At 36.5% G+C, this 22,939-nt stretch overlaps 1 protein-coding gene across 2 annotated transcripts; it reads left to right on the forward strand.

Moving 5' to 3' along the window:
- Window positions 1–6,198: 6,198 nt before the first annotated feature.
- LOC135075002 (uncharacterized) lies at window positions 6,199–22,532 on the forward strand. 2 transcript variants are annotated; one of them, XM_063969370.1, is made up of 4 exons: window positions 6,199–6,276; window positions 13,877–13,985; window positions 15,144–15,248; window positions 21,463–22,532. In XM_063969370.1, exons 2-4 carry the CDS (start codon window positions 13,970–13,972, stop codon window positions 21,606–21,608), a joined length of 267 nt encoding a protein of 88 aa, XP_063825440.1. In that variant the 5' UTR covers window positions 6,199–6,276; window positions 13,877–13,969; the 3' UTR covers window positions 21,609–22,532. The 2 variants fall into 2 exon arrangements, with proteins under 2 accessions (XP_063825440.1, XP_063825439.1); XM_063969369.1 differs by lacking the exon at window positions 6,199–6,276 and adding an exon at window positions 6,699–6,898.
- Window positions 22,533–22,939: the final 407 nt, after the last annotated feature.

Genomic DNA, 22,939 nt, shown 5'->3' on the forward strand with positions numbered 1-22,939 from the left:
CTTAACTTATGTACGCATAAAAATATAACGCTGGGGGGCAGCGAGAAGTGCGAGTTACATAGAACTGCGTGCAGGTTTTGTACATTTTCCATTTGCAGAGTGACTGGTTCCCGATCACATGATGACTATTCAATATTGAAGAAAATTGGACTATCAATATTTGACAACTTTGCAATACCTAACTCTATCTTTTAATCTACTCGTAGTTGAATTTTAATAAAGCGGACTAATCGGGCAAAGCAGATGCGAGAGGGCATAGTTCTCGGGGCTGCACCGCAAGAATGTCGTCGCTACGAGCCGGGCGCCGGCGGTCGCTTACAGGATTCCATAATATTGAGCTGGACAGCCACCGAGACCTCTGCCCCGCAAACTAATTCCGGCTTCGCTCTCCAACAGTACACACACACTGAGACCTACAAATAAACAGAGACCATAGCACCAAATCCGCAATCCTAAGTGCTATCTCTGGGCAAGCATTCGTGAAATAAAATGTTAGCTGTAAAACATTAACTACTTTAGTCAACCTGAACACATACATTTCAATACCTTTTTTTTTAATACATAAAAAACGTAATATGAATCGCTATTGCCTGCGACACAAAGTAAACGCTTTCAATCGTCGAGACCCAACATTTGAACGTGACACAATTGCACATCAAATAACCAAAAAAGGCACACGGGGTTAAAAGGTTTTTCCCATTTTCAACACTGATATTTATCCAGCAAGACGTGTCAAAATGAACGCTAGAAATTTCAGCAAGCAAGCGTATGGTGGGTGGGGTCCAGTGCAAAGTTTATGTGTTCTGTGTTAAGTCATTCCATCTCGCTTCAATGAAGTGCATAATACGACCTGCTCCGCTGCCAACACATAAACCAAAACAGTAACTCTCTCAGTCTCGCTAATATACAAATAATTTATCCAGAAACAAAACTAGGTCTGAACAACAATAATTTTAATTGGTAAAATGCTTTGTTCGTAGTTTCCAGAATAAACATAGAGATGTTTTATATTTCAGATCCCCTTTTAATCTAAAAGCTTTCTGTGTAAGTTTCATTTTTCTTATTCTATTGGCACTCGCTCCTTGTTTAACTGAAGTTTCGTGAGCAACTTAGCCAAGTCGAGAAATTGTGAGTAAGTCATTTAAATTTTCAATTTACATTATACCGTGTAGACGACATTCTAAAACGTTGTAAGACGACGTTTGACAAAGAAAACAAATAGGTACAAGACGGCTTTGTAAGAAGAAGATAGGTACTTTAAGCTTAGGTGTAGGTATGTGTTGTACCTAAAATACAATAAACTTCGAAAAACGTGATACGATACGAGACCTTCCCGAATTTACTTGACATTTTTAGGGTTTCTAATTTTATTGGCAGATTTATTATTCAGCTGCGACGACACAGGTTTTTCATTGTTTACCTGTCAACAAAACACAAATTCATTATTAATTTTACTTTATTAACAAACGTTATCCGTGTTTGTTCGGAGTTTACTTGAGCCTGAGTTGTTCTACCGAATGAAAACAGCGATGTGTGTAAATTATGCGCACATGAATTTACTTTTATTAGCTTTCACACTTTACACCAAAGTTCGTAATTAACAGGCGCCTCAGTCTTGCTATAGAAAATAGTAATTACGATGAACGTGTTCTTTGGAAATGGAAAGAATTTACGAGCGTAAGCTTTTTTAGTGGTTCAGTATATTTATCACACTTGGTCGTTGAGTGTAGCTTTAACGTATCTTCTAGCTAGAACACTTGAAAAATTGTCTTTCTCTAGGGAACGTTTCTGAACCATGCGTTGCCCGTGGCCCTCTGCTTAGTTCTAATGGTAGTGTCACGGGTGATTTAGTTATTGTAGTCCACTGCAATCCTTTTTTGTGGTTTTACCTAAGGACTGAGCACGTGTAACTTACGTTTTGACCTATATAAAATACAAATGATCACACAGCTAAGTCGAAGGTTTTATGCTGACTATTCCCTAGTTGGCCTATAGAGTCGGCACCACCCTACTTACCACATTACCTACTTGTCACATTACTTACATGCTTAAATCCAAACCCCAAATGATCAAGTGATTTCGGGTCGGAATCGAACGTTGTTGTAGTCGCTGCCGCTAATTCCGTTTTAGTGGGGTCAGGTCAGGCGCCGAGTTCCTTACGGAGGATTATCCGATAAAAAAATCATGAAGCAAGAATAGTAGACAGATCTCTTGCGGATTTAACAAGAGCACGCCGCAATTTGTTCGCGACACGCTTCCTCTATTTATGCGCCATTTCATTATGCCACATGTCTGTTTGTTTTACGCGTCATAATTTCCGAGCTCCATCCTAAATAAATAACTTCCTACATATACCTTTTAGTAAAGCTAAATACATTTTGATCAATTATTTCGTAATAGAAGTAACTAATTAATTATACATATATTAGACACATTTCCTAGGAAATTTATACATTTCCTAAACAGCAATCGGAAATGTAATTAATTCATAATAAGACGGCTAAGTAATTATTATTATTCCACAGGATACTTTCAGTAATATTGAAATAAACACCAAATGAAGTCATTAATTATTCAAATGCGAAACAGAAAGAGGGAAAAGAAAGAGCGGTAAATCAATAAAATGTTGAAGGTTCCCTGAATATTTTTATCGGACGTAGGTTCATGTCTGGATTTTTATTATTCACTTTCCGAGTTTATCAGGCCCGACTCTAGACGGGCTGAAATATTACGTTTTCTATTTCACGTAGTTGTTGTGACGTCAGCGGAAAACTGTGCGCCGTTTTATTAATTTACAGGATTTCTCACGCGACTTCACGCGGATTTTTCATTACGGGAGACGAGAAATCGTTCCTCAGGAATAAACATACACAATATAAGTAATATAAACGTCTCTAGTACCTACCTATATCTTTTCTTGTTTTACCTTTGATTGATAAAGTTATCTTACATTATTTTGAATTTTTCTGCCTACAATCCTCAAAGGACACAAAACGTAACGTTTGTCATACCTAAACATTGATCTCCTGGCACTAATAATCTTAAACTCCTCAAAGTTATTAATGGAGCGATCATCGTTTAAGAATAATATAACTTTGGCGATCTCTACATCCCCTTGGGACCCCTAAATTTCTCGGTGCGTCACCTTCACCCGTCATTTTACGTAAATGCTGGTATTATTTTAAGCCTTATGGATGTTTATGGGATCTGTCGTAAATTTTTAGTGCTTAATGAAAGTACAAAGCTATTGTAGAATCAATCGTCCTCTCCCTCAGAGGTCACAGGCGCTTATCGACTGAAATTCTTCAATTGGTTCTATTGTCAGAATACCACGGATTAGGCAAAAAAATGTAATAACCCACAGATTAAATAGGCGACATGGGTTGCCATTTGGCACTTATGATCACTTGCTTTATGTAATGTAACAAGCAAATTTACTCTTGAACGTGGCGTGATATCGCATCGCGTATATCCCTGTAGAAGTAGGTAGATATTTAGTCTAATTACACCATAATTGAGATATACATAAGTGTAATTTCTCTAAGTACCTTAATTTAGTTATTTTACTCTGATTGGGATAACATAGACGTGTAAGATAATCTACTAAAGAGCGCGTGTGCTCTACCGTCGGAAACTTGGTTTCTCGTCCACAATAGTCTTCGGTCTTCCAAACGAAAACAGTTAACAAAGGCAAATTAGTAAAATCTATCTAATCTAGACTTTTCGAAAGAAAAACTGTTTTATATTTATTAATCACAAATTGCAAATACAGCTTAGTTTTTGAGTTTTTATAAGCAAGCGTAAAGAAAGAACGCATTATTATGATCCCCATAATTATAATGAAAAACATTATAGCCATAATTTAAACCAGGCAGAATTTATTGTATTCCCAGGAGAACGATACTCACATAGCATTTAATATTATCCTTTCAGTCGAAAAGCTATGCAAATGGCTTTTATGCAGGGTTAATGGTAATAAGTAAGTATCCTTCAAATAATATTACTTTATGGCTAAGATAAATCATCACGTTTATTGTCAGAATACACCCGATACGTTAATTAGGCTAAGTGAATGACGCTGTAATTAAAAGGATTTTGAGAGACGAGTTATTTATTTATGATAATTAAATCACGAAAAGAGGGTGAAAACAGCAGAACGTGCCTGTCCGCGAATATTAATTAATGTAGATGAACTAAAAGACGCTCATAAAGAAGACTGATGACGGCTACCGCTGCAGCATACATTAAACTGACTGCAACAAACCTGAGCCATTGACAAGATAAATACTATATTGTCATGGTGGATAAACACGGTATCGATACCTTCCTCGGCTGGAACGTTTAATAAATAGACGAATTTTTAAAATTAAAGCAATTGCTCTGAAAACTACAAACATAGTGTAAAACTAATATGAGGAAGTAACATATCGTCGCCTTAGAGTGACTGAAAACCTCGGGAATTACTTATGCATTTCGGTCCATCTTACAGAATATAACAGCTTTGGATTAAAAGCCTGAAAAATGACTTCTTTTACTCAAAAGATGTTTTCACTCTGGTTATGTTTTGTACCAATTAATATTTTACCTCTTACCATAAGTAATATGTAAATTAATTATGTATAAAACCTGTATTGAGCTTAAAAGCATTCTGGTTTTAGGACCACAAACAATAAGCACATTAACATTTAAAGTGGTTCCCTGCCGATTTTAATTGGGAAAGCCAGTAATGCAGCGCCAACCGGGGAACATAGCCAAACTGCAGGTTAATAGCCACTAACTCAACATTATATTGGTTTAAAAGTCATAAAGAGCAGTCTTCCTACGCTTATTATACTATTGTACGTAATAATATTAGCTGGGCACAGCCTCTGAAAAATTTTTATACACACAATCTTATTTCTAAGTTATTTAATTATTGACAAAGATTACAAAATGGGGATGATATAAACGCAGAGAATCCATAAATCAACATCATTTTGGGAAGTAGATCCCGATCATAATCTTGTCAAGACTGACAGATTGGTGAGATTTTCTGATATTTTATTTTCATAATTCTTTTGACTTTGGCCATTCATAAATTTTGAACTAACTCGTTTTCGACAAAATTACCTATTCTTCTGCAGTTCGATTCTTTACATGTTTTACACACCCTGAAGTATTAGTGCTCAATATTTTTACATCCTGTGTACCTACTAGAGATGAAACGGATATCCGGTAACTATCCGGTAGGCCGGATATCCGGCCTAAATTTACTATCCGGCCAGATACCGGATAGTAACTCACTATCCGGCCGGATACCGGATATTAAAAAACTACGACAATTTCCTATTAATAAAATGAAATGCATTAATCTTTGAGGTAAATGTCAATAAAATGGCTTATAATAATGACGGCTTTTATTTAAAGTCCAAAATGTTACAAAAAAGCCATATTAAAGCCTTTCAAAAAACTAAAATCTTTTTCTGGGCTATTCACTCTAATGACGAATACATAAATAGTAGGTAAATATCTGTTAATGTCGAGATATTGCCAAATAAAATAGGCGGTCTTTTTTTCACTGATGATCTGATGACATGATGCAGTTCAGTCAAATTACGCAGCAAGTAAACTAATTTAATTTTCGCTATTCAATCACACACTCACGATGGCAACCGAAATCGCCCGAATTAATCTACCCCCTAGACAAGTGGCAAAATCTGACATTATATTCGGACGGATTCGATTTTTGAAAAGTGTGACTAGTCTAGTCTACTAATAGACCCACTGATCGCGTTCGAAGCACCTGTGCGGCGCTAAACTCGTCACGACATGCAACGAGACAATTGGCCAACTATCCGGCCGCCGGATATCCGGCTATCCGGCCTAGAAGCTGGCCGGATATCCGGTATCCGGTATCCGGCCAAACCACTATCCGTTTCATCTCTAGTACCTACTACTGAATAGCCCCCCAGGTTCAACATTTTATCTTTTTCATTATGCAGATATTACCATGAATTCATCATCACAAGACACGAAGGCACGTAAAATACAACCTAGTAAAATTTTAATAACACCTCGAGAAATCTCAAGAGTGCACACTGCATTACGCAGTCAGTTCTAATAATTAAAAAGTTCGTCGAAACTTTCCTTGCAGCAGTATTGACTGCTACTGAATTTGAAAGTAATATAAGTAGGTGTTACTTTAGTCTACAGAATTTTATTAGCTAGATACTAGATAGAATTACTACGTATCGACCACAATAAGTACGGAACTGCATAAAAATACTGTATTAAAATGTAAGTAATTCCCTAATTTACCTACATTAATTTCCTAAATCCCCTTTAGTCTTTAGTTATACCATATACTCGTAATCTATGCATGGACTAAACGAAGTAAATCTTTGAATTATGATTTAATTTTCTTAATCCTGCCAGTATTTCAGTAAGTCAAACCAAAAACCCAGCTAATTAGTCGATGCAAATGCCATCTTCAGCTAAACAACTTTCTTAACTCCCCAAAATCAACCCTTTCCGTTACGACTTACTTCCGCGTTGAAATGTTTAAATTCCGCTTTATCACGTCACGAAGCTTTGTGCGTATCGTACAGAATAAAAGTTGGGGGTTCAAAAACATGGAAACATCCCGACGGAGCAGGCGAGGCTCCGGGCGCGGCGGGATCCCGGGAGTCGGCCGCCGTCAGTACGTTCCCGGCGCGCGTCCCGGTCGGACCGTGTCGTCCCTTCGCGAACTCATCGCCAACTTCTCGGAAAAACCGGACAATGGGAGTAAATCGGAACGCTCCGGCTGATGGCTCTGCGTAGCATGTGAAGTGATACGTCGAGCCAGGCCCGGACTGAGGTCGCACGCGGCCGGTACAGTGGGACCCACCTGGAGGATTAACGTGTTGATTCTTTCAGGGTAATGCGTACGCTGTTATTTATAAGCTTAATTAAGAATATTTTAACATAAATCTGCATTAAGGAAATCGTAACGAACCAATTAAATCACATCCTCGGGGTAAAGGCAACTTTTTCAATTAAATATTTATAAGTACAAATTCAAATTCCCCAATTGCTAAAACATCGAAAACATAAATATACTAAGCACTTGAAAAAACAGCGGTCTTTCTTCTACATTATTTCAATTAGATTTTGGGTAAAATAACATGTGAACTTAATTACATATGGCTAAGGGAGGCAGAACATGTTTACTTTTCTTAAGGCAGTATGATTAATTACACTCATGAAAGAACACCGTTTTCCTGACACCCTTATAAATTAATAAGAAATATTTAAAGGCTTAATTTTCCACGTCTCGCTGGTAATTAAAGCTTTTGAAATGTTGTTTTCTTAAAACAATGCCATTCACGAAAGATGAAACAGGTCTCTAATTGAAATTCAAAAGCGTGGTAACTCGACCTATAATATTAATTTATACATTTATACAGGAAGTGAAAGAGGGCTAAACGCAACATTTTAGCACTTTATGTATGGCTGAACTCAGCCCCTTTCAAGATAATCGTAATTTACTGCTTCTTCAAAGACAAGATTTATGGGTATTGTACCTAGTTCGGCAGAATCTCAAATACTGAACAATGTTTTTGTACTCTATCTGATCTCACAAACATCTTTTAACAAAAGTAAGATGTTTATTCTAGTCCTATGGCTGAGATGATAATGATGATGATGAAGATGTTTATTGACATTATTTATGTCCGTAGTTATTATATTATAAACATAATAATTGATTTTATAATATCAAAAACAATAGTTGCAAATGAAAAATACTTCACATTATCGGTAAACCCTCTATTTACGAGTATGTTATACGAGTAAGCACATAACTTAAATGCAATTCAATTTATTCAACAGTATTCTAAATGGCAAATGCGCGGAATTTGCCGTGTTATTTACATCAAGCAAACATTTCCATTATGTTATACAGTTCCACATGACGCTACCTTGCTCGTTGAAATTCAAAGATAAGCGTGCAGTTCAGGAATTCCCTGAACACAGCATAATTGGAAAGATAAAGATATTTACATAATAATGCACTGGCTTCACTTAATACTCGCACGTTGGTTCTTGCTGCAATTACCTGCACTTATGGTATCAGAATTCAAAACTAAATTAGTAGTAGGGTTGCACTGCCCTGCTTATTTATTTAAGATAATTATGCATTTATGCAGCGCGTTTCCCATGATGTTATGCGATATGTAATTATTCCTAAGCATACGTAATTGTAATGCTTTCAAATGTACTGATTCTTCAGCTACTATTTTACACGCTAAGACTTCGCCTTTGATACCTACCACTAATAAAAAAAGGTATACCCACAGGAGGTATTACCCCTATCGGCTCTATCGATATCAATAGTGACGTCGCAAGCTCAGTTGATTGTTACAAAAAGACGGCCGACGAAGCTTTCTCCATTTGACCACGCGGCGGGACTAAGTCGTAGTCTCAAGGGACTCACAAGCTGAGATAGCTTAGGAAACTACGCGAAGGGTCTGAGTGTCGATGTTTTTGAAACTTGAGACTCTACCCACCGTCAAAGGCGGCCGTGGTTAGCATAGATGTACTTTATAACTATTTTATAGAGTTCAAAATTAGCTTGTCAATTAACTAGCTGCTGCCTGCGTAATTTTATTTCCACGCACGCGTATCCTGTTTCAAAAACCTTTATATATATCTAAAGGCAATGAGTTATATTATCGCTCTTACAAACTTCATCTCTAATTTCATCCCTAAGGCCCAGAACAGACGGTGAAACGCAACTGCAACGAAACTGCAACTGCTAGTTACTTTTGAGTTGCATCTAAGTTTCTGCCATAGCGTCCGTTGAGAGACCACACATGACGCGACCAGTTTGAAACTTTCAGTTTCATTCATCAGAATCATCAGAAAGTTGCAGTTTCGTTGCAGTTGCGTTTCACCGTCTGTTCTGGGCCTTAGTCATAATCCTTCTCCATGGTCCCATAAATCAAAATTTTTCACAATTTATTCACCAGTTTAAGCGTGAAAACGTAACGTAACCTTCTCCATGGTCCCATAAATCAAAATTTTTCACAATTTATTCACCAGTTTAAGCGTGAAAACGTAACGTAACGTTTATGTCTGCTTTAAAATTTGCTAAACTCGGACCCGAGGCTATAATTCAGACAGAACAACCATTCTACCTTTTTAAGCTGGCAAGACGGATTATATTGCGTGGCAGAAGGGAATTTTAAAGCCCTTCGCGTAAGAATGCTAACATCAATGCTCTTCAAGATGAGAGTAAATAGGCACACAGGACAGGTATGTATGTACCATCCTAGACTGCATCTCACATGAGGTGTGATTGCAGTCAAATACCTGCTTTTTTAATTTATTAATTTGGAAAACAAAAAGATTCACTATATGTATTCTTAAAAACTAGTTTTATTGATATTGCTTATCATAAATTCAACAACGCTGGTCACAATTTTAAAATTACGTGTTTAATGGGGCGGAGCCTGTTTAAGCATCCGGCGCATCGCATACGCTTTATTCTGCATAAAAAAATGTGCGGTTAATTTGTAAATAGTATAATTCACTTACTAGGCATGTTGTTGTTGTTGTTGTTTCAGCCGAAAGACGTCCACTGCTGGACAAAGGCCTCCCCCAAGGATTTCCACAAAGACCGGTCCTGCGCCGCTCCGCTCGCATCCAGGCACCTCCCGCGACCATCACCAGATTGTCGGTCCACGCCACGTCTTCCGGGTCAACTCATGATAATAATTTAATATCAAGTGGTTTAATAAACTATATTTCTAGTTTATTAAACCACTTGTTCCAATTTCTAGAACACCTATCTATTCGTACTTATATGATGCGAATCATGCTCGTTATAAATCTCGGCGAAAAGTTAACTCGGGTGCAATCTTCCGTACAAATTAGGGCAGAAATATTTTACAGTTATCTTCTGCACAAATAAATAGCCCAAACGTTTGTGTGCGGAAACTTTACAGATAAGTTTAATTTATGTAAGGGTTGGGGCATGAAAAGTAGCATATTTCTTCCAATATGAACTTTCTTTTTTTGCGAGTTTATGCAGAACAACTTACATAATCGTCTTTTAAACTCTTCACAGTTCAAGAGAACAACAACCTTATTTTCTTCGAGTAAGCATCTAGTACATTTCCTAAGGCACAATTAGCTCATATATAATTCCATAGTCTGATAAATCCAATAATTATTGCTCGATATCTTTACATTTTAATAAATCACTTCCTAAGCTGTCTCTATCACACATCTCCATTCAGTAGGTACTTAATTATTATTATATCTTCCTTCAAAACTCTATTACCCGTAGATGTGCTACGAAATTACGTTGCCTGCCCATATTTTCCAGGATTGCCACTTTCTTGCGACAAAAAGAAGCGTTATTCTTATTTTTATTGGCAACCCCGGTTCGTGTTAATGGTTCTACCGGGAGCGTTGTTCCTCTTCCCGAGTATCGCACGAAACCTTGATGTTAATAAATGTTTTCCACAAATTCTCGCCTGGCGCTTAAAAATTAAAATTTTTGGGCCAGCTATAAAATTAACTGTGATGGTAACTAATTAAATCTCCTTGCAGATTGTATTTTGTAATCCTGGAATATAAATTCGATTCCTTGTACACAATAATGCCGAGTTACATTGACAATAAAAAGCCCTCTATTATTATTATTTAATTGTCTTATTTAAAAGATTTCCAAATTACATTGACACAGACTATAATAATTATGTCGATCACGATTGCTATTATCAATTCAATTTGTACCTACCTACCTCATTTAATGCAGAACGTTTAGATTACGAAACGTGACAAGATTTGAAATAAATAAATAAATATAAATAAGATTTGAAATATTCGCCACAAATGAGGAAAAGCAAAACAGAGCGAGCGCATTTTGAGCATAAAAAAGGTTCCGGAAAAACGGTACCTTTGGGTACTTCCTCGAAATATGTTACTTGAACAGTTGAAGTATAAAAAAATACCTTATTCCAACTTACTCACTTCCAACTCTACTTTTCAAATCAATTACAATTAAGTTTTAGGATTAAGATAGTATTAATAAAAAGAGAATCATTGCCGTTAAGGACTCTACAGACCAAGGCCGCCAAATGTGTCGACGACTTGAGTGATCCATGAGTTTTGAGAACATGTCATAAATCGACGAGTCATGTTTATGTGTATACTTCATTATAATGACAAACACTATAGGTATAGGTAATTCCATTGAAATGGTTTCATTCAGGTGTAAAATAGATAGACACGCCGGAAAAGGCTATAGAAGCATACCCTTGCATTTTATCTAATAGGAAGCATTTCGGACCCGCCGAAAATTAAATTAGAAAGGTTCCGCTTTCCCATCCTACCGAACCCTAATAGATGAAGGTAAATGAGTTTCGTGTAAGGGTTACGGTTAAATGAAACGCCTTGTACTCTGAGGCCCCGTTTCCACCAAGGCGAAGCGAAGATGTCGGGCTGTAAAATTTTTCTTTAGAATTTGACAGCGGCGGCAGCTCGGAGAGGAGCTATGCGGAGCGGAGAAGAGATGTGGAAATAATGAAATCTGATTGTTTATTCAAAACACTTCTCCGCTCCGCTCCGCTTTGGTGGAAACCGGGCCTTACTAGTGTGTTGTTATGTAAAGGCGGTGCTCCTCCGGGCGTTGTCTTTAACAGCGAAGTTTACTTACTACAAGCATGATTACCGCGCGGGGGGATAGTGAACTCAGTTAACAAGATTACCATCCGGTACTTCCCGAAGATGAAATTGGATTTGCGTGCTCGGCCTATCTTCTATGCCAGAGTGAACGCGCTATTTCAATGCTTAAAATTTAACATTAAACTTAATTGAGTTATTTTAAGCTAACACAATGGGTATACAGAAACTTTGACTTCAATTCAGCTGCTAAAAATTTCGAGCCTCAAGAATATTTCTCTGGCAATTTCTATACAAACCCCGGAAAAACTGATTGCTTCACTTACAAAGTTACATTCAAACTTTTATTATTACGATCTCATATTTATTCGTACGCTCGTAACTTGCACGATTTACACAATGTAAGCTTCCACGAACGATATCCATGATTACGTGCATAAACTGACCAGCTTAAAAACGGCGTAAAAAGTTTACTTAATGCTTAACTTTTATGTTGCATTTATATTAAGTAGGTAGTTTACTTTGTGAAATTTCGGGTTTTAGCGCACGCGAAAGTTTTAAAATATGGTTCACGGTTGCGGCTTATAAGTATTACTCGCATAGAAAAATATTATTTTTAAAATATATGAATTTCGCTGTTGCCGTTGTGTAATGGACTCGGAAGTATTTTTTTATATTTTGATTTATCTTCATAGAAACTAATCTCGATTATTATTTCAGACAATCAATCTTAATAATCGGCGACGAATATAGTTTTGTATGATGTTACCTAATTTTACATCCAAAATTAAAGTTTTAAGATTAACATTAATAGGTATTTAGAACCTAAAAAAAGTTTGACAAAAGGACAGATTAAATGAAGAGTTAAAAAGGTGGTTCTTGACGATTATTATTAAAGATATCGCGACAGGTTCTCGTTGCTTTGCTGAAAAGTGAACAACAAAGAACGTTTATCACTCTTCCAAGACCAAACACAGCCTCCCTAAGCTATTATTCATCTCCGGCATGCTCAACTTCCTAATTGCCGAACTTTAATACAATAATGCTCACAAAAAGCTATTTATTTTAGCGACAATTTCGAGTGCTGATTGTAGTGATTTTGTAACTTTATTTCTTGGAACCATAGAGTTCAATCAACAATAAGCTAATAAAACACCAGTAACATAAAATGACACGGCTATTTAATGCCAACAGCATTCATTAATTGTGATCATATTCAATTTACTCTAACCATCACAATTGGAAAACGTTTTCATTTACATACAAGTATTAATTGGTAGAGTGGTGTGTCACGTGTAATGATGACATGACTAATGGGTGTAACGGCATGCCCTATAATAGGCCTAACATTCAATTATAGTGACCAGTGGAATGGACACAACGTCCACTTACAGCGAGATTCGTACACAAAATAATATCAAAGGTCACCTTTATAAAGGACAATCCGAAATCCAGTGAAAATGCTGTATGTAAATATCGATAACCTTTCCCTAATTTAGAGGTTAAAGAACTGTTTAGGTATATAAACGAAAAGTAAATCATTTATTTACAAACTTATAACTTATTTTCATCTTACTTCGATATATTTCTTAATATCCACTTTACAAGAGCCACATCATGAACTCATGTTATATGATAATTGTCAAAACTCTACATTCCTGATATTTCATTACCTTTTCAGCATACACACGACGTCTTTAATAGGACTGTATCAATGTCAGTATCGACTGTGACGTTATTAAGGCCCATGACAAGCTCGTTAACTAGCGCTCCTATTGCATTACAGAAACAGAGTATTCTCTCTATTGTTTTGATTCACCCTTTGTTGTACGGTTGTGATTAATACAGCTTAAATGTAGATACCTAAATACACTGAGCATACTTACTTTATGTAATGTAGGTCTACTTTTCATAGGCCAAAGACAGCAGGCAGTAGTGAGTAACATGAGTGACCAAAGACAGTAGACAAAGTGATGAGCATTTTACTCGGAATCATTAGAAGTTTTGCCTGATTTGGAGTGAAATAGTTGGTATGAAGTTTAGTAGAACAATTTTATTTATTTAGGTATTATAAAATCAGTATAAGTTTTGAGTAATATCGTAGCAATGCTTCGTCTTGGTGAATAAATGAAAAATATCTCTCTGAATATTTTATGATCGCTTCAAATTCGGTGTTTTAAAACAGAATAAGACTTTTATAAATATTTAATGTCCTTTGTTCTAGGTGCAGACGAAATGGAGGCGAGATAAAGTCGGGAGATGTAACCCGAGGAGATTGTCACTTCTGATATATTCCGAGGCAGTCGCAGAAACAACGATGGCGGTTATAGTGGGTACGTTTACATTAGAATAAACACGTTATTTTAGAATAAATTAAATTATAGCCTCTACAAACTAGAAACGGATAGTTGACATCGTTTTAAGATACAACTTCCAATAAAACATTTTACCTATTCCAAAAACAGAGTAGGTTTTCAAGTGAAAATAGTAGCAATAGAGTTTTGTAGCAAGTGCTACAAAACTCTATTTTCAACGCGGACTCAATCAATGACGTGACGAGTCCTTTGTCATACAAAATCTATGAGAGAGACGTGTTTAGTATTTACAAAAGGATACCTACTACGAGAGTGGTGTCAAAAACTAACCAATTGGGAATGCAACGATGAGTGACTTTCTACATATAACATGGAAAAAATAGAATAACTAGTAGGTACCTATCATATGTAAGCATTAATTTCCGAACTATCGACTCACCTCTAAAATTAATTTACTTAAAGCGTTTTTTTTGAAGCATTAGTATTCCAATTCGCAAACGACTCTGCAACTACAGCGGCCTTGTAGCTATAGAGTGCAATATCGTTTACAATTTAAATTTCAAATGCTTCGGCAATATTTTGAATACCACAAACGGAAGGAATGGTCGTATTTTAGACTGAACAACTTGGCATATGCAGCATAGACACCTTCCAACAAGATTGGGCGACGGATACCTATACAAAATTGCACGGTATATAATATGCAAAATTGATGGCAGCAGTTGGAACGGAATCGCCGAGGATTATATTCTATAGCATGTACTCGTATGTCGTATGTATAGGTTTGGTAAAGGCCAAAATCGTGTTTGTGATGATCGATATACACCAGGAATGTAGTTTTGTGCTGGTCAAAAAGATGGAGTTAGTAAGCTAAGCTAGGTGGTTCTGTTCATAAACTTTTCGCAACAAAAGATTAGTTTGGTGAAGATCCGAAAGAAATAAGTGGCACATCACCTTTTAATCATGGTCCCACTGCTTTGAAGTTTTGAACCACAGTGGGTCCACGGGTATTTTTTCCACATAAACCCACTGCACTAGAAACGCATTTTGGAGCAGTTGGTCTTAAGATTTTTAAGTTTGGTTTTCTCTGGAGCCCTGCAGCGGCTTTACACACTTCCGGAGCTCCATAGATGTCTTTCTACCTGCCTACTTGCTAATTATTCTTATACTCCTCAGGCCGCGTGAGGTACCTGCGCACTGGCGCCGTGGTGCTGGTGGTGGCGGGCGGCGCGTCGGCCCGCGTCGCCGGCAAAATGGGCGGCTACTCCAACAAGATGGGAGGTATGACGAAGGCTTCCAAGTTTTTAATACCAAATAATTATCTTTAAATAACAGTAACTCAATCTCGCGGAAGTCTAAGGCTACGGCCGGATACTCGCGACACCCCCACTTGGGCGATGGACGGAACGCCGCGGAGGTTTTAGTGGGTATACCCCGTCCTTTTCAGGACGGAGCAGCGCCCTTTTCAGGGCGCCGGGAGTCCCACAGACCACCCTGTCCCCCGGCAGTGGTGACGGTGCGCAAAGCATTTCCTCCGCGACAAAAAAAAGTTTGTGTAGCACTCACGCTCAGTGCTGTCGCTAATGAGTGTGGAGCAGTGTCAACTGTGCTAGCAGTGCTATAACGGTACACACTCTTAGGCAGCATGGCACTATTAGAACAATTAAAACTGCCACGCAGTCTTGTGGCAGATGAAGGTCGTAAGGACACTTTCCATCAGCGAGAATGCGTGGTATCGTAGTAACAGTAAATATTATGTTATGTTTCTTCTGGAAAATAACCCCTACTTTTTTTAAAACCGGCGGACAGTGGTGACTGAGTTTGCTGTGGCGCTTCTTCTCAGCACTTGTCAAATGTGTCTCGAAGCTGGTAGGGCAAAAAAAGAATGAGCATCATATCCAAGATTTACAGGCCACCAGGGAAATTAAAAAAAGGAATATTTTTTACAATTTTTTATTATTTTTTTTGTACCTAATTGGCATGTAACATTGACTTGACAAATCCCTTTGCACGAAATACTAGGCTGAATAATTTATGACCTTAGCCTGTGGCATCAACTTTGCGGCAAGCAACAGCAAAGTGGCAGTTGTGGTGACTTACTTATTCCCACAACATAAGCGTCTTACAACTTTGTTCTAACAGTAATATCATAGAAATTTGTATAAATTACGTCACAAAACAGTCACGCCTGTGCAAACTTTTTATCAGTTTTAGATTTATCGATAGTTAAAAATATTATTATATGGAAAGGTCCTTCGAAATAACCCTGATTTTTTCCTTTTACTAGAACACTTTATTAGCGCTGCAGATTTTTTATCTGAATATTGAATTCAACGTAGCTGATCAGGTACTCGAGATAATATAGCACATAGCGTACAACAAAGGATTTGTTTCCTCTTTGTTTTTCACTGAGATCCTCAATTCTTTTGCAAAACGAAAGACACGTTAAATAAACCAGTGAACTTTTATTTTAAGGCTTGTGGCTGCACTTTGCGATAGGGACTTGAATTAACTTCTTCAGAAGTTTTATCAATCTTATTATCTTCGTAGAATTTTACACAGGCTGAAATAGAGGTCTTTAAATCCAAGTACATACTACGTACATATGAATTAAAATACACAGTGAGTATATTTCTTACTATAGCACATTTTGTTAATCTGATGAACAAATAATCCAATAATCCTTTTCGCAAATACCCTTCGTTTCCAATCCATTTTCCGTTCCCCTTTTTTGCAGTCTTTAATGTGTTAGGAAAGAACGACGTCAATGAAAGATAGTCGTGCTTAATTGAATTGTTAGATCTAATTTAATTATCAAGCTCTTAAAGCTTTATCTGGGTTCATTCTTAGGTAACGAATACCTATTTAATGAAATAAATATCTTGAGTAATTACTCAAAGTAATTACAGTAGAATCCCGATTATCCGGATCAATTAAAACCAGGGGTGGTCCGGATAATCGAAAATCCGGATAATCGATTTCAAAGTCAAATCAAACAATAATTAATTAAATTAAACAATTAACTTTTTACAATAGAAAGGGTTTTCAATACATCATTTTAGACCATTGGTCATCCATTTCTTTTAACAATGAACCAAAAAGACGTCCGTACCATGTTATGGTGGCGGGGCCTTCGGTTTTTATGGGTCCAGATCCTGAATCGGTAATTAGAAACCATGAAGAATGAGTCCGGATAATCGGATATCCGGATAATCGAGGTCCGGATAATCGAGATTCTACTGTACATTACCCAATCACCTATATTAATCAGACTGTTTTACATTTAAAATAAATTCAGTATTCGTAAGACTCGGCAATAAGACTCGGCAATTTAATCCAGTAATAGGTAGGTTATATTTCTAAGAAATACGTGTTTACTTAATTGATTGCCTGTTTTAATTTATACTAATCCTTCTAGCTTCTAACTTTAAATAAAATAATTTAAATTGACTCTTATTGATGTGCAGGTACTTTAACTGTTTATTTTGCAGCCAGCATCTCTACATCTCCGGATACATTATTATCCTAAGTATACGTTATGCCACACGGTGCTTAGAGCAGAGCGTGATACTCGGCGTAGGCGGGCAAAATCAATCACGCAGTGTATTACAGCGTACCGTCGCTGACGGCATGTCAGATTATAATTTTTTGCTGCAAAACAGCACTTTTTCCAACTACATAAGATCCCGCAGTATTTAGCTTGATGTGCTGTCATATGTATCTACATGGACAAGAGATATCGCGTGCGCTGTTTGTTTTCAGGAGGATATAATGCGCTTTTCACGACACAGTAGTGCAGAGCGGAATATGTAAGGGGATTCATGCCATAACAGTGTGACTTTATGTCGTAATTAGTCATTTTACTATACATTAGGATGAAAACACTATGTATAGCACATTGTCCACTGAACTTGACGCACATATGAAGTTACTGCGTTAATATTTTGACGCTGAGTACTCACGCAGCACTTTCTAGCATCCATACCTACTCGTACATGATACTCGTACGAGTATGTATGCCTTTATGTACGCAAAATATGCCTGGAAACCATTTTCACTCTTCCAGCCCCACTCTAAGCTCGCGCTAAGTAATCACCGCCGAATAAAATCCAGTTTCGTTCATATTTTATGTTTTTGCTAAAATTTCCCTTACACTACCTAGCACATTTAATTTTATGAAATAGATATTTTTACTTAAAAATCTAATTTGATACGTCTGGCCTATCTTACTTAATAACCAGCGGGTTCAACTTTATCCAGTCTTCATGTCCCTAATCATACCTACTTATTTCAAACTATAATACAAAGAATGAAGCTGTTTAAGTAAATATAGTTCCACGCTACAAACTAGGAATATATTAGAATATAATTATTATATTGGTTCTAGTTACTACCATCATATTGGTAATAAATAAATTAGTTACAAAACACACGGTGCTCCACAACATACTAAAATGGATTATGCCTTCACAAACCACATAGTTATCCGTTTTCATATTGCAGTGTCAAATGCATTATTCAGTACGCTACATTGCGAACAATAGTGCAAAATGCAACGCGGTGTGTGTTACTAAAAATACTGGGTCGTAGTAATACCTTGCTTATGACTTTTTAAAAACTGAAATCGAATAATGTTTTTGCTTCTAGAATCATTTAGAGGCAATATAGATCCGTCTGGGAACTGCTTTACCTATACTTACCTACTCTAAACTTATTTAATTTTCAATGGGTAAAAAAATATTTAAAATTCGAACGCTTCATAAATAAAATTATTCTGTTAGAAAATTCAGCCACCATGTTCTCGTTTCGTTCGTTCGTTTTCGTATTTTCATAAATTTTTGGAACTTTGTTCGGATTTTACTTTAGCCTTTAGCGCACTAACTCCTTGTTGTTGTAAAATCTATACCATCTTACTAACTCACTGAGTTAGGTACTTAAAATTAAGTTAATTGCATTATTGAAAGTAAGAAACTTGCATGAAATTGTCACTCACTCAATCACTGCTCCAATTTAGAAATTAAGTAGGTATTTTGTCTCAATACTTTTTTTTGCCTGTGTGCCACATTTTAAGACACAGTTTTGTGTTTAAAATATTAACCACCTGTTTACTCCACATCATGAATTTTCTCTGATCTTCAGCTTACGACAGTACGGAATTTGTTCATGTAACAGAACAAATCTGAGCAAATACTTTCACGCCAAGTTCAAATACTCATTCACATATAGGTGACTGACTATTTTAGACCTCAAAGATTATAGACGCAGAATCGTAAATTGCTTGCATCTCGTCCCAAAGTCGATCTCAGAGGTCGAACACCTAATTTCTCAGAATAAGAGACAAATAGACGGCTTTTCAATGAATAACGATCTACTCTATAACCGTTGTAACGTAGATACGTACACCAAAGCGAGGTAAACCTTGTCAATTTGTCACAGCCGAGTTTATTTGTGTGTTTCAAAAATTCTATTACGTGTGCCACGCAATTTGAGGGCTTGTTATATATCTCTACGTAATCCGTCGAGTTTTTGCCTCCTCCATCTTATCTCGTTAGTCGGCACCATCCATTTTAATCTGTGAATTTTTGTTCAAGGATCCTTGCGCTAAAGATGCTGGCGGCTGTAATTTCAATTAAGTACATAGATACGTTTGACGTAACACCTGGTTCTGGTATAGAAGGTTAATTTAATAAATGAAAAATACGGAGATAACGATATAATTGAACAGCACACACAGCCAAAAAAGTAAGCATGAAATTTAAGGAAAACAACATAAAAAATAAGTAGGTAATTAAAAACCCGCCGTACCCAATTATTTTCTAAAAACTCTTTGTAAATGACGCTGAGAATCTTCTGTGTGTCCCTCTCCGTCACAGGGTATTTAGGTGTGTGTTCTTTCCTCTTCAATTTATAACTTTTTTTCCGTTGTTCATAAATATTCCATGTGAATACGTTTATGGGCGAACTGGGGAGAAGTCTTTGAACTCCGACTTCTCCTATTTGCCTCTAATTACTTCGTCACTGCGGGTCTCCTGACAATTCCATTTGCCCGGGACTGTTCAACTTTGGCTGAGTTATGATTGGCAGACCAGCTGTTAGTACGTTAAACTAAACTAGTTGAATGAGCATGACGAAAATGCAATTCACAAAGTTTGATATTGTGAGGAAAATTCAACAGAAAATTCCTTTCTCGCACTTAACAAAAGAAGACATAAAACGATATTATCTGTTGGATAACGATAATTATACAGTGTAGTAGTGTGTATAAAAATAATAAAAACAAAAATATCAATTAAAAAAAAAGTAGCTCACTTAGGGTCAAATGGGCGAACTTGTATTCTTAAAATGACCTTACCTATACACCCAAGAAGTTTGTCTAACCTTCCGCCAAACACCCTGTATAATATCACTTCAATAAATGTTACAAATATATCAGACAGAGTACGCTCAGGGCTGAAAAAGTAAGAATGTCTTCTTCGTTATAAAATAAGACAATGTTCCAAAGACAAACAATAAAAGCATCGATAAAATGGCCGTCCCTTACGCACTAAAGTGGGCTTTATCACAGTTATGAACTAGAAACCCACTGTTCTATTTACTTGAACCAATTCGTTTCTTTCATTCGGTTTTGCAGCGTTCATATTTTTCGAGAGCTTAGCTTAGACTTCATTGAAATTGCTTTTTGGTTCTGTGAAGCGGATAATAATTTCACGGTCGCATGTCTCAGTTTGAGGTGGATTGAAAAATGAAACAAAATGTGCAGACGCATCAAAAAGATTAGAATTCCTAAGTCTGTTTCAGTTTCCAGCGCCCACGACGAAACTTCTTCAGAATTTAAGAACCCGCTCGTTTTCTCATATAAGTTCTCTACATAGAAGGCATGGGCCAGTCTGATACAGATAACAGAATGTAGATGTTTGTTGCAAAATCGCATCTATTACAACTCCATAAGATGCCGTAATGTGTATCTTTATGCCGTGCTCGTGCCTTCATATTTCGGAATATCATTACAAGATTATCCTAGATCTAAGTTGCAACTTTCCTTACCCAACATTTTGCTGATGGTTATATCTCCGCAATAAGAGGTTTTTCTATCCTATCTTGTATACGAAGCTCGACCTTGTTTGCCGACGAGGGTAGGCTTTACTGTTTACATTTTGGCGATTCCTTTACCCTGACATGTAATCCTGTTACAGTTATTACATTCCGAAGTGTTAACGTAGGTTTTCAACATACACTTAAGTGCCAGCGACAATTATCCATTTAGGTTGCTATCATTTTATTTATCTCTATAAAGTCAACATTCTGATCATTTCGATTGAGGCATAAAGTCATCTAAAATTGTAATTTGTGAATAGAAAGAGTCACAATTTATACATAATCCTGCGGTTACATATTATTAAATGAGTAATCGTTAAAATATTCAAAAGGATCCCCAACTTTGAATATTATTTAGGTTAAGAGAGCTTTAGTAAGCGTGAATATCTTCTGTCCCCAGGAAAATCCACGAGTGGCATCAACGAGGAGATAATCTGGATCAGCATAAGCATGGCGATTGCGATAGCGGTGCTCATAGCCATCGCGCTCTGCTACATCTTGAAGGAGAAGTGCTCAAAGAGGCAGGCGTACCGGGAGCAGTCATGACGATACAAGGAGGAGTTCGCGAAGCACGCTCTCGCGGACTCCCTCTCGGACTTGGACTTTCCAGCGTACACACTCTACCCACAATACTCCCCAGACGGCAAGGAGTACTACTACAATTTTCACCGATTCTCATATTTAAGAGACAGTTTCAAACTACCACCTAAGGATTACCCAGTAAAAACGAAACAAGAGATTTATATCAACGCGTGATGAGCTAAAATAACTCGCCCAAAACGTGAAACGTATATTCGACTGAAAGGTATTCAGTGATAGCGTAGAATACCTATTATGTAAATGGAACCGGGTCCATTTAAGACAGAAAACAATACTTACACGACCATTTTCTGGATCATGTTTCAACTTTAAGCTGTATGGACTTATGTATTTTTAATTCCGCAGCATTTTCAATATTAATCATTCTTAAATAAAATATTTAAATAAATCATACAGTTAGTCGATGTAAGACAAAGGTAAGAAATAAGCATTTTTATAAACGTAACATTAACTTACATTAAGTAAAGTGGTTCTTCACTCAGCAGACCTGCACATTATAAAGAAGAAAGAAATTCGAATCCATCTAGAATAGCATGTTAGATGCTCATTCTCTATTACGTATGACTAAAGACGGGGTAAAAATATCGAAGACGTTTTTACTTAGTATGTAAGAATGTCATATGATAAATGTATCAAGATTTTTTTTAAATAATAGCTATTAAGTTTTTGATTTGTTGAATATTTCATTATTGCTGTTTCTATTTTGTGCTTTGAAGTGTGGCAATTGTGGCATGTAGGTATTTTGTAGAGATTTAATATTGACTGACAGTCAACTATGTTTCGTAATATCATTCAAGCAAGTTTCAGGGTCTTACATTGTTATATTATTATGAACTATAAGCGATCACTTGTTTTACAGAATTATTTGTCTCGCTCGACTTATAATGCGTAGTAGGTAAATGTCTAATATTGGTAAGTAACATCGAATGTTAGAGTTTGTAAATTACTATCAATGTATGTGATGTAGATATGTAAAGTATACTCAAACTTTACAATTTAAATAAGTAGTAAATGTACGTCATGATGAAACCGTATTATTGCCAAAAATTAGGAATTGATAAAAAATCTATAACTGTGATAGATAATTTTGGCTCGGTAGATTAAAAACATCAGAAGAAAAATGTAATGTGAAGAAAACATTGTATCCTTGTACGACTTGTACAAATGTATCAATATTATTGGATCGATTGGATTATCATAACATAGTCGCTATATTAAAGCAGGCAAAAACCTTTAATAACATAGATTTGATTTATATTTAATAGGTTTCTGCAAAT

This window comes from Ostrinia nubilalis, chromosome 9, assembly GCF_963855985.1.
Source record: "Ostrinia nubilalis chromosome 9, ilOstNubi1.1, whole genome shotgun sequence".
Taxonomy (NCBI): Eukaryota; Metazoa; Arthropoda; class Insecta; order Lepidoptera; family Crambidae; genus Ostrinia; species Ostrinia nubilalis.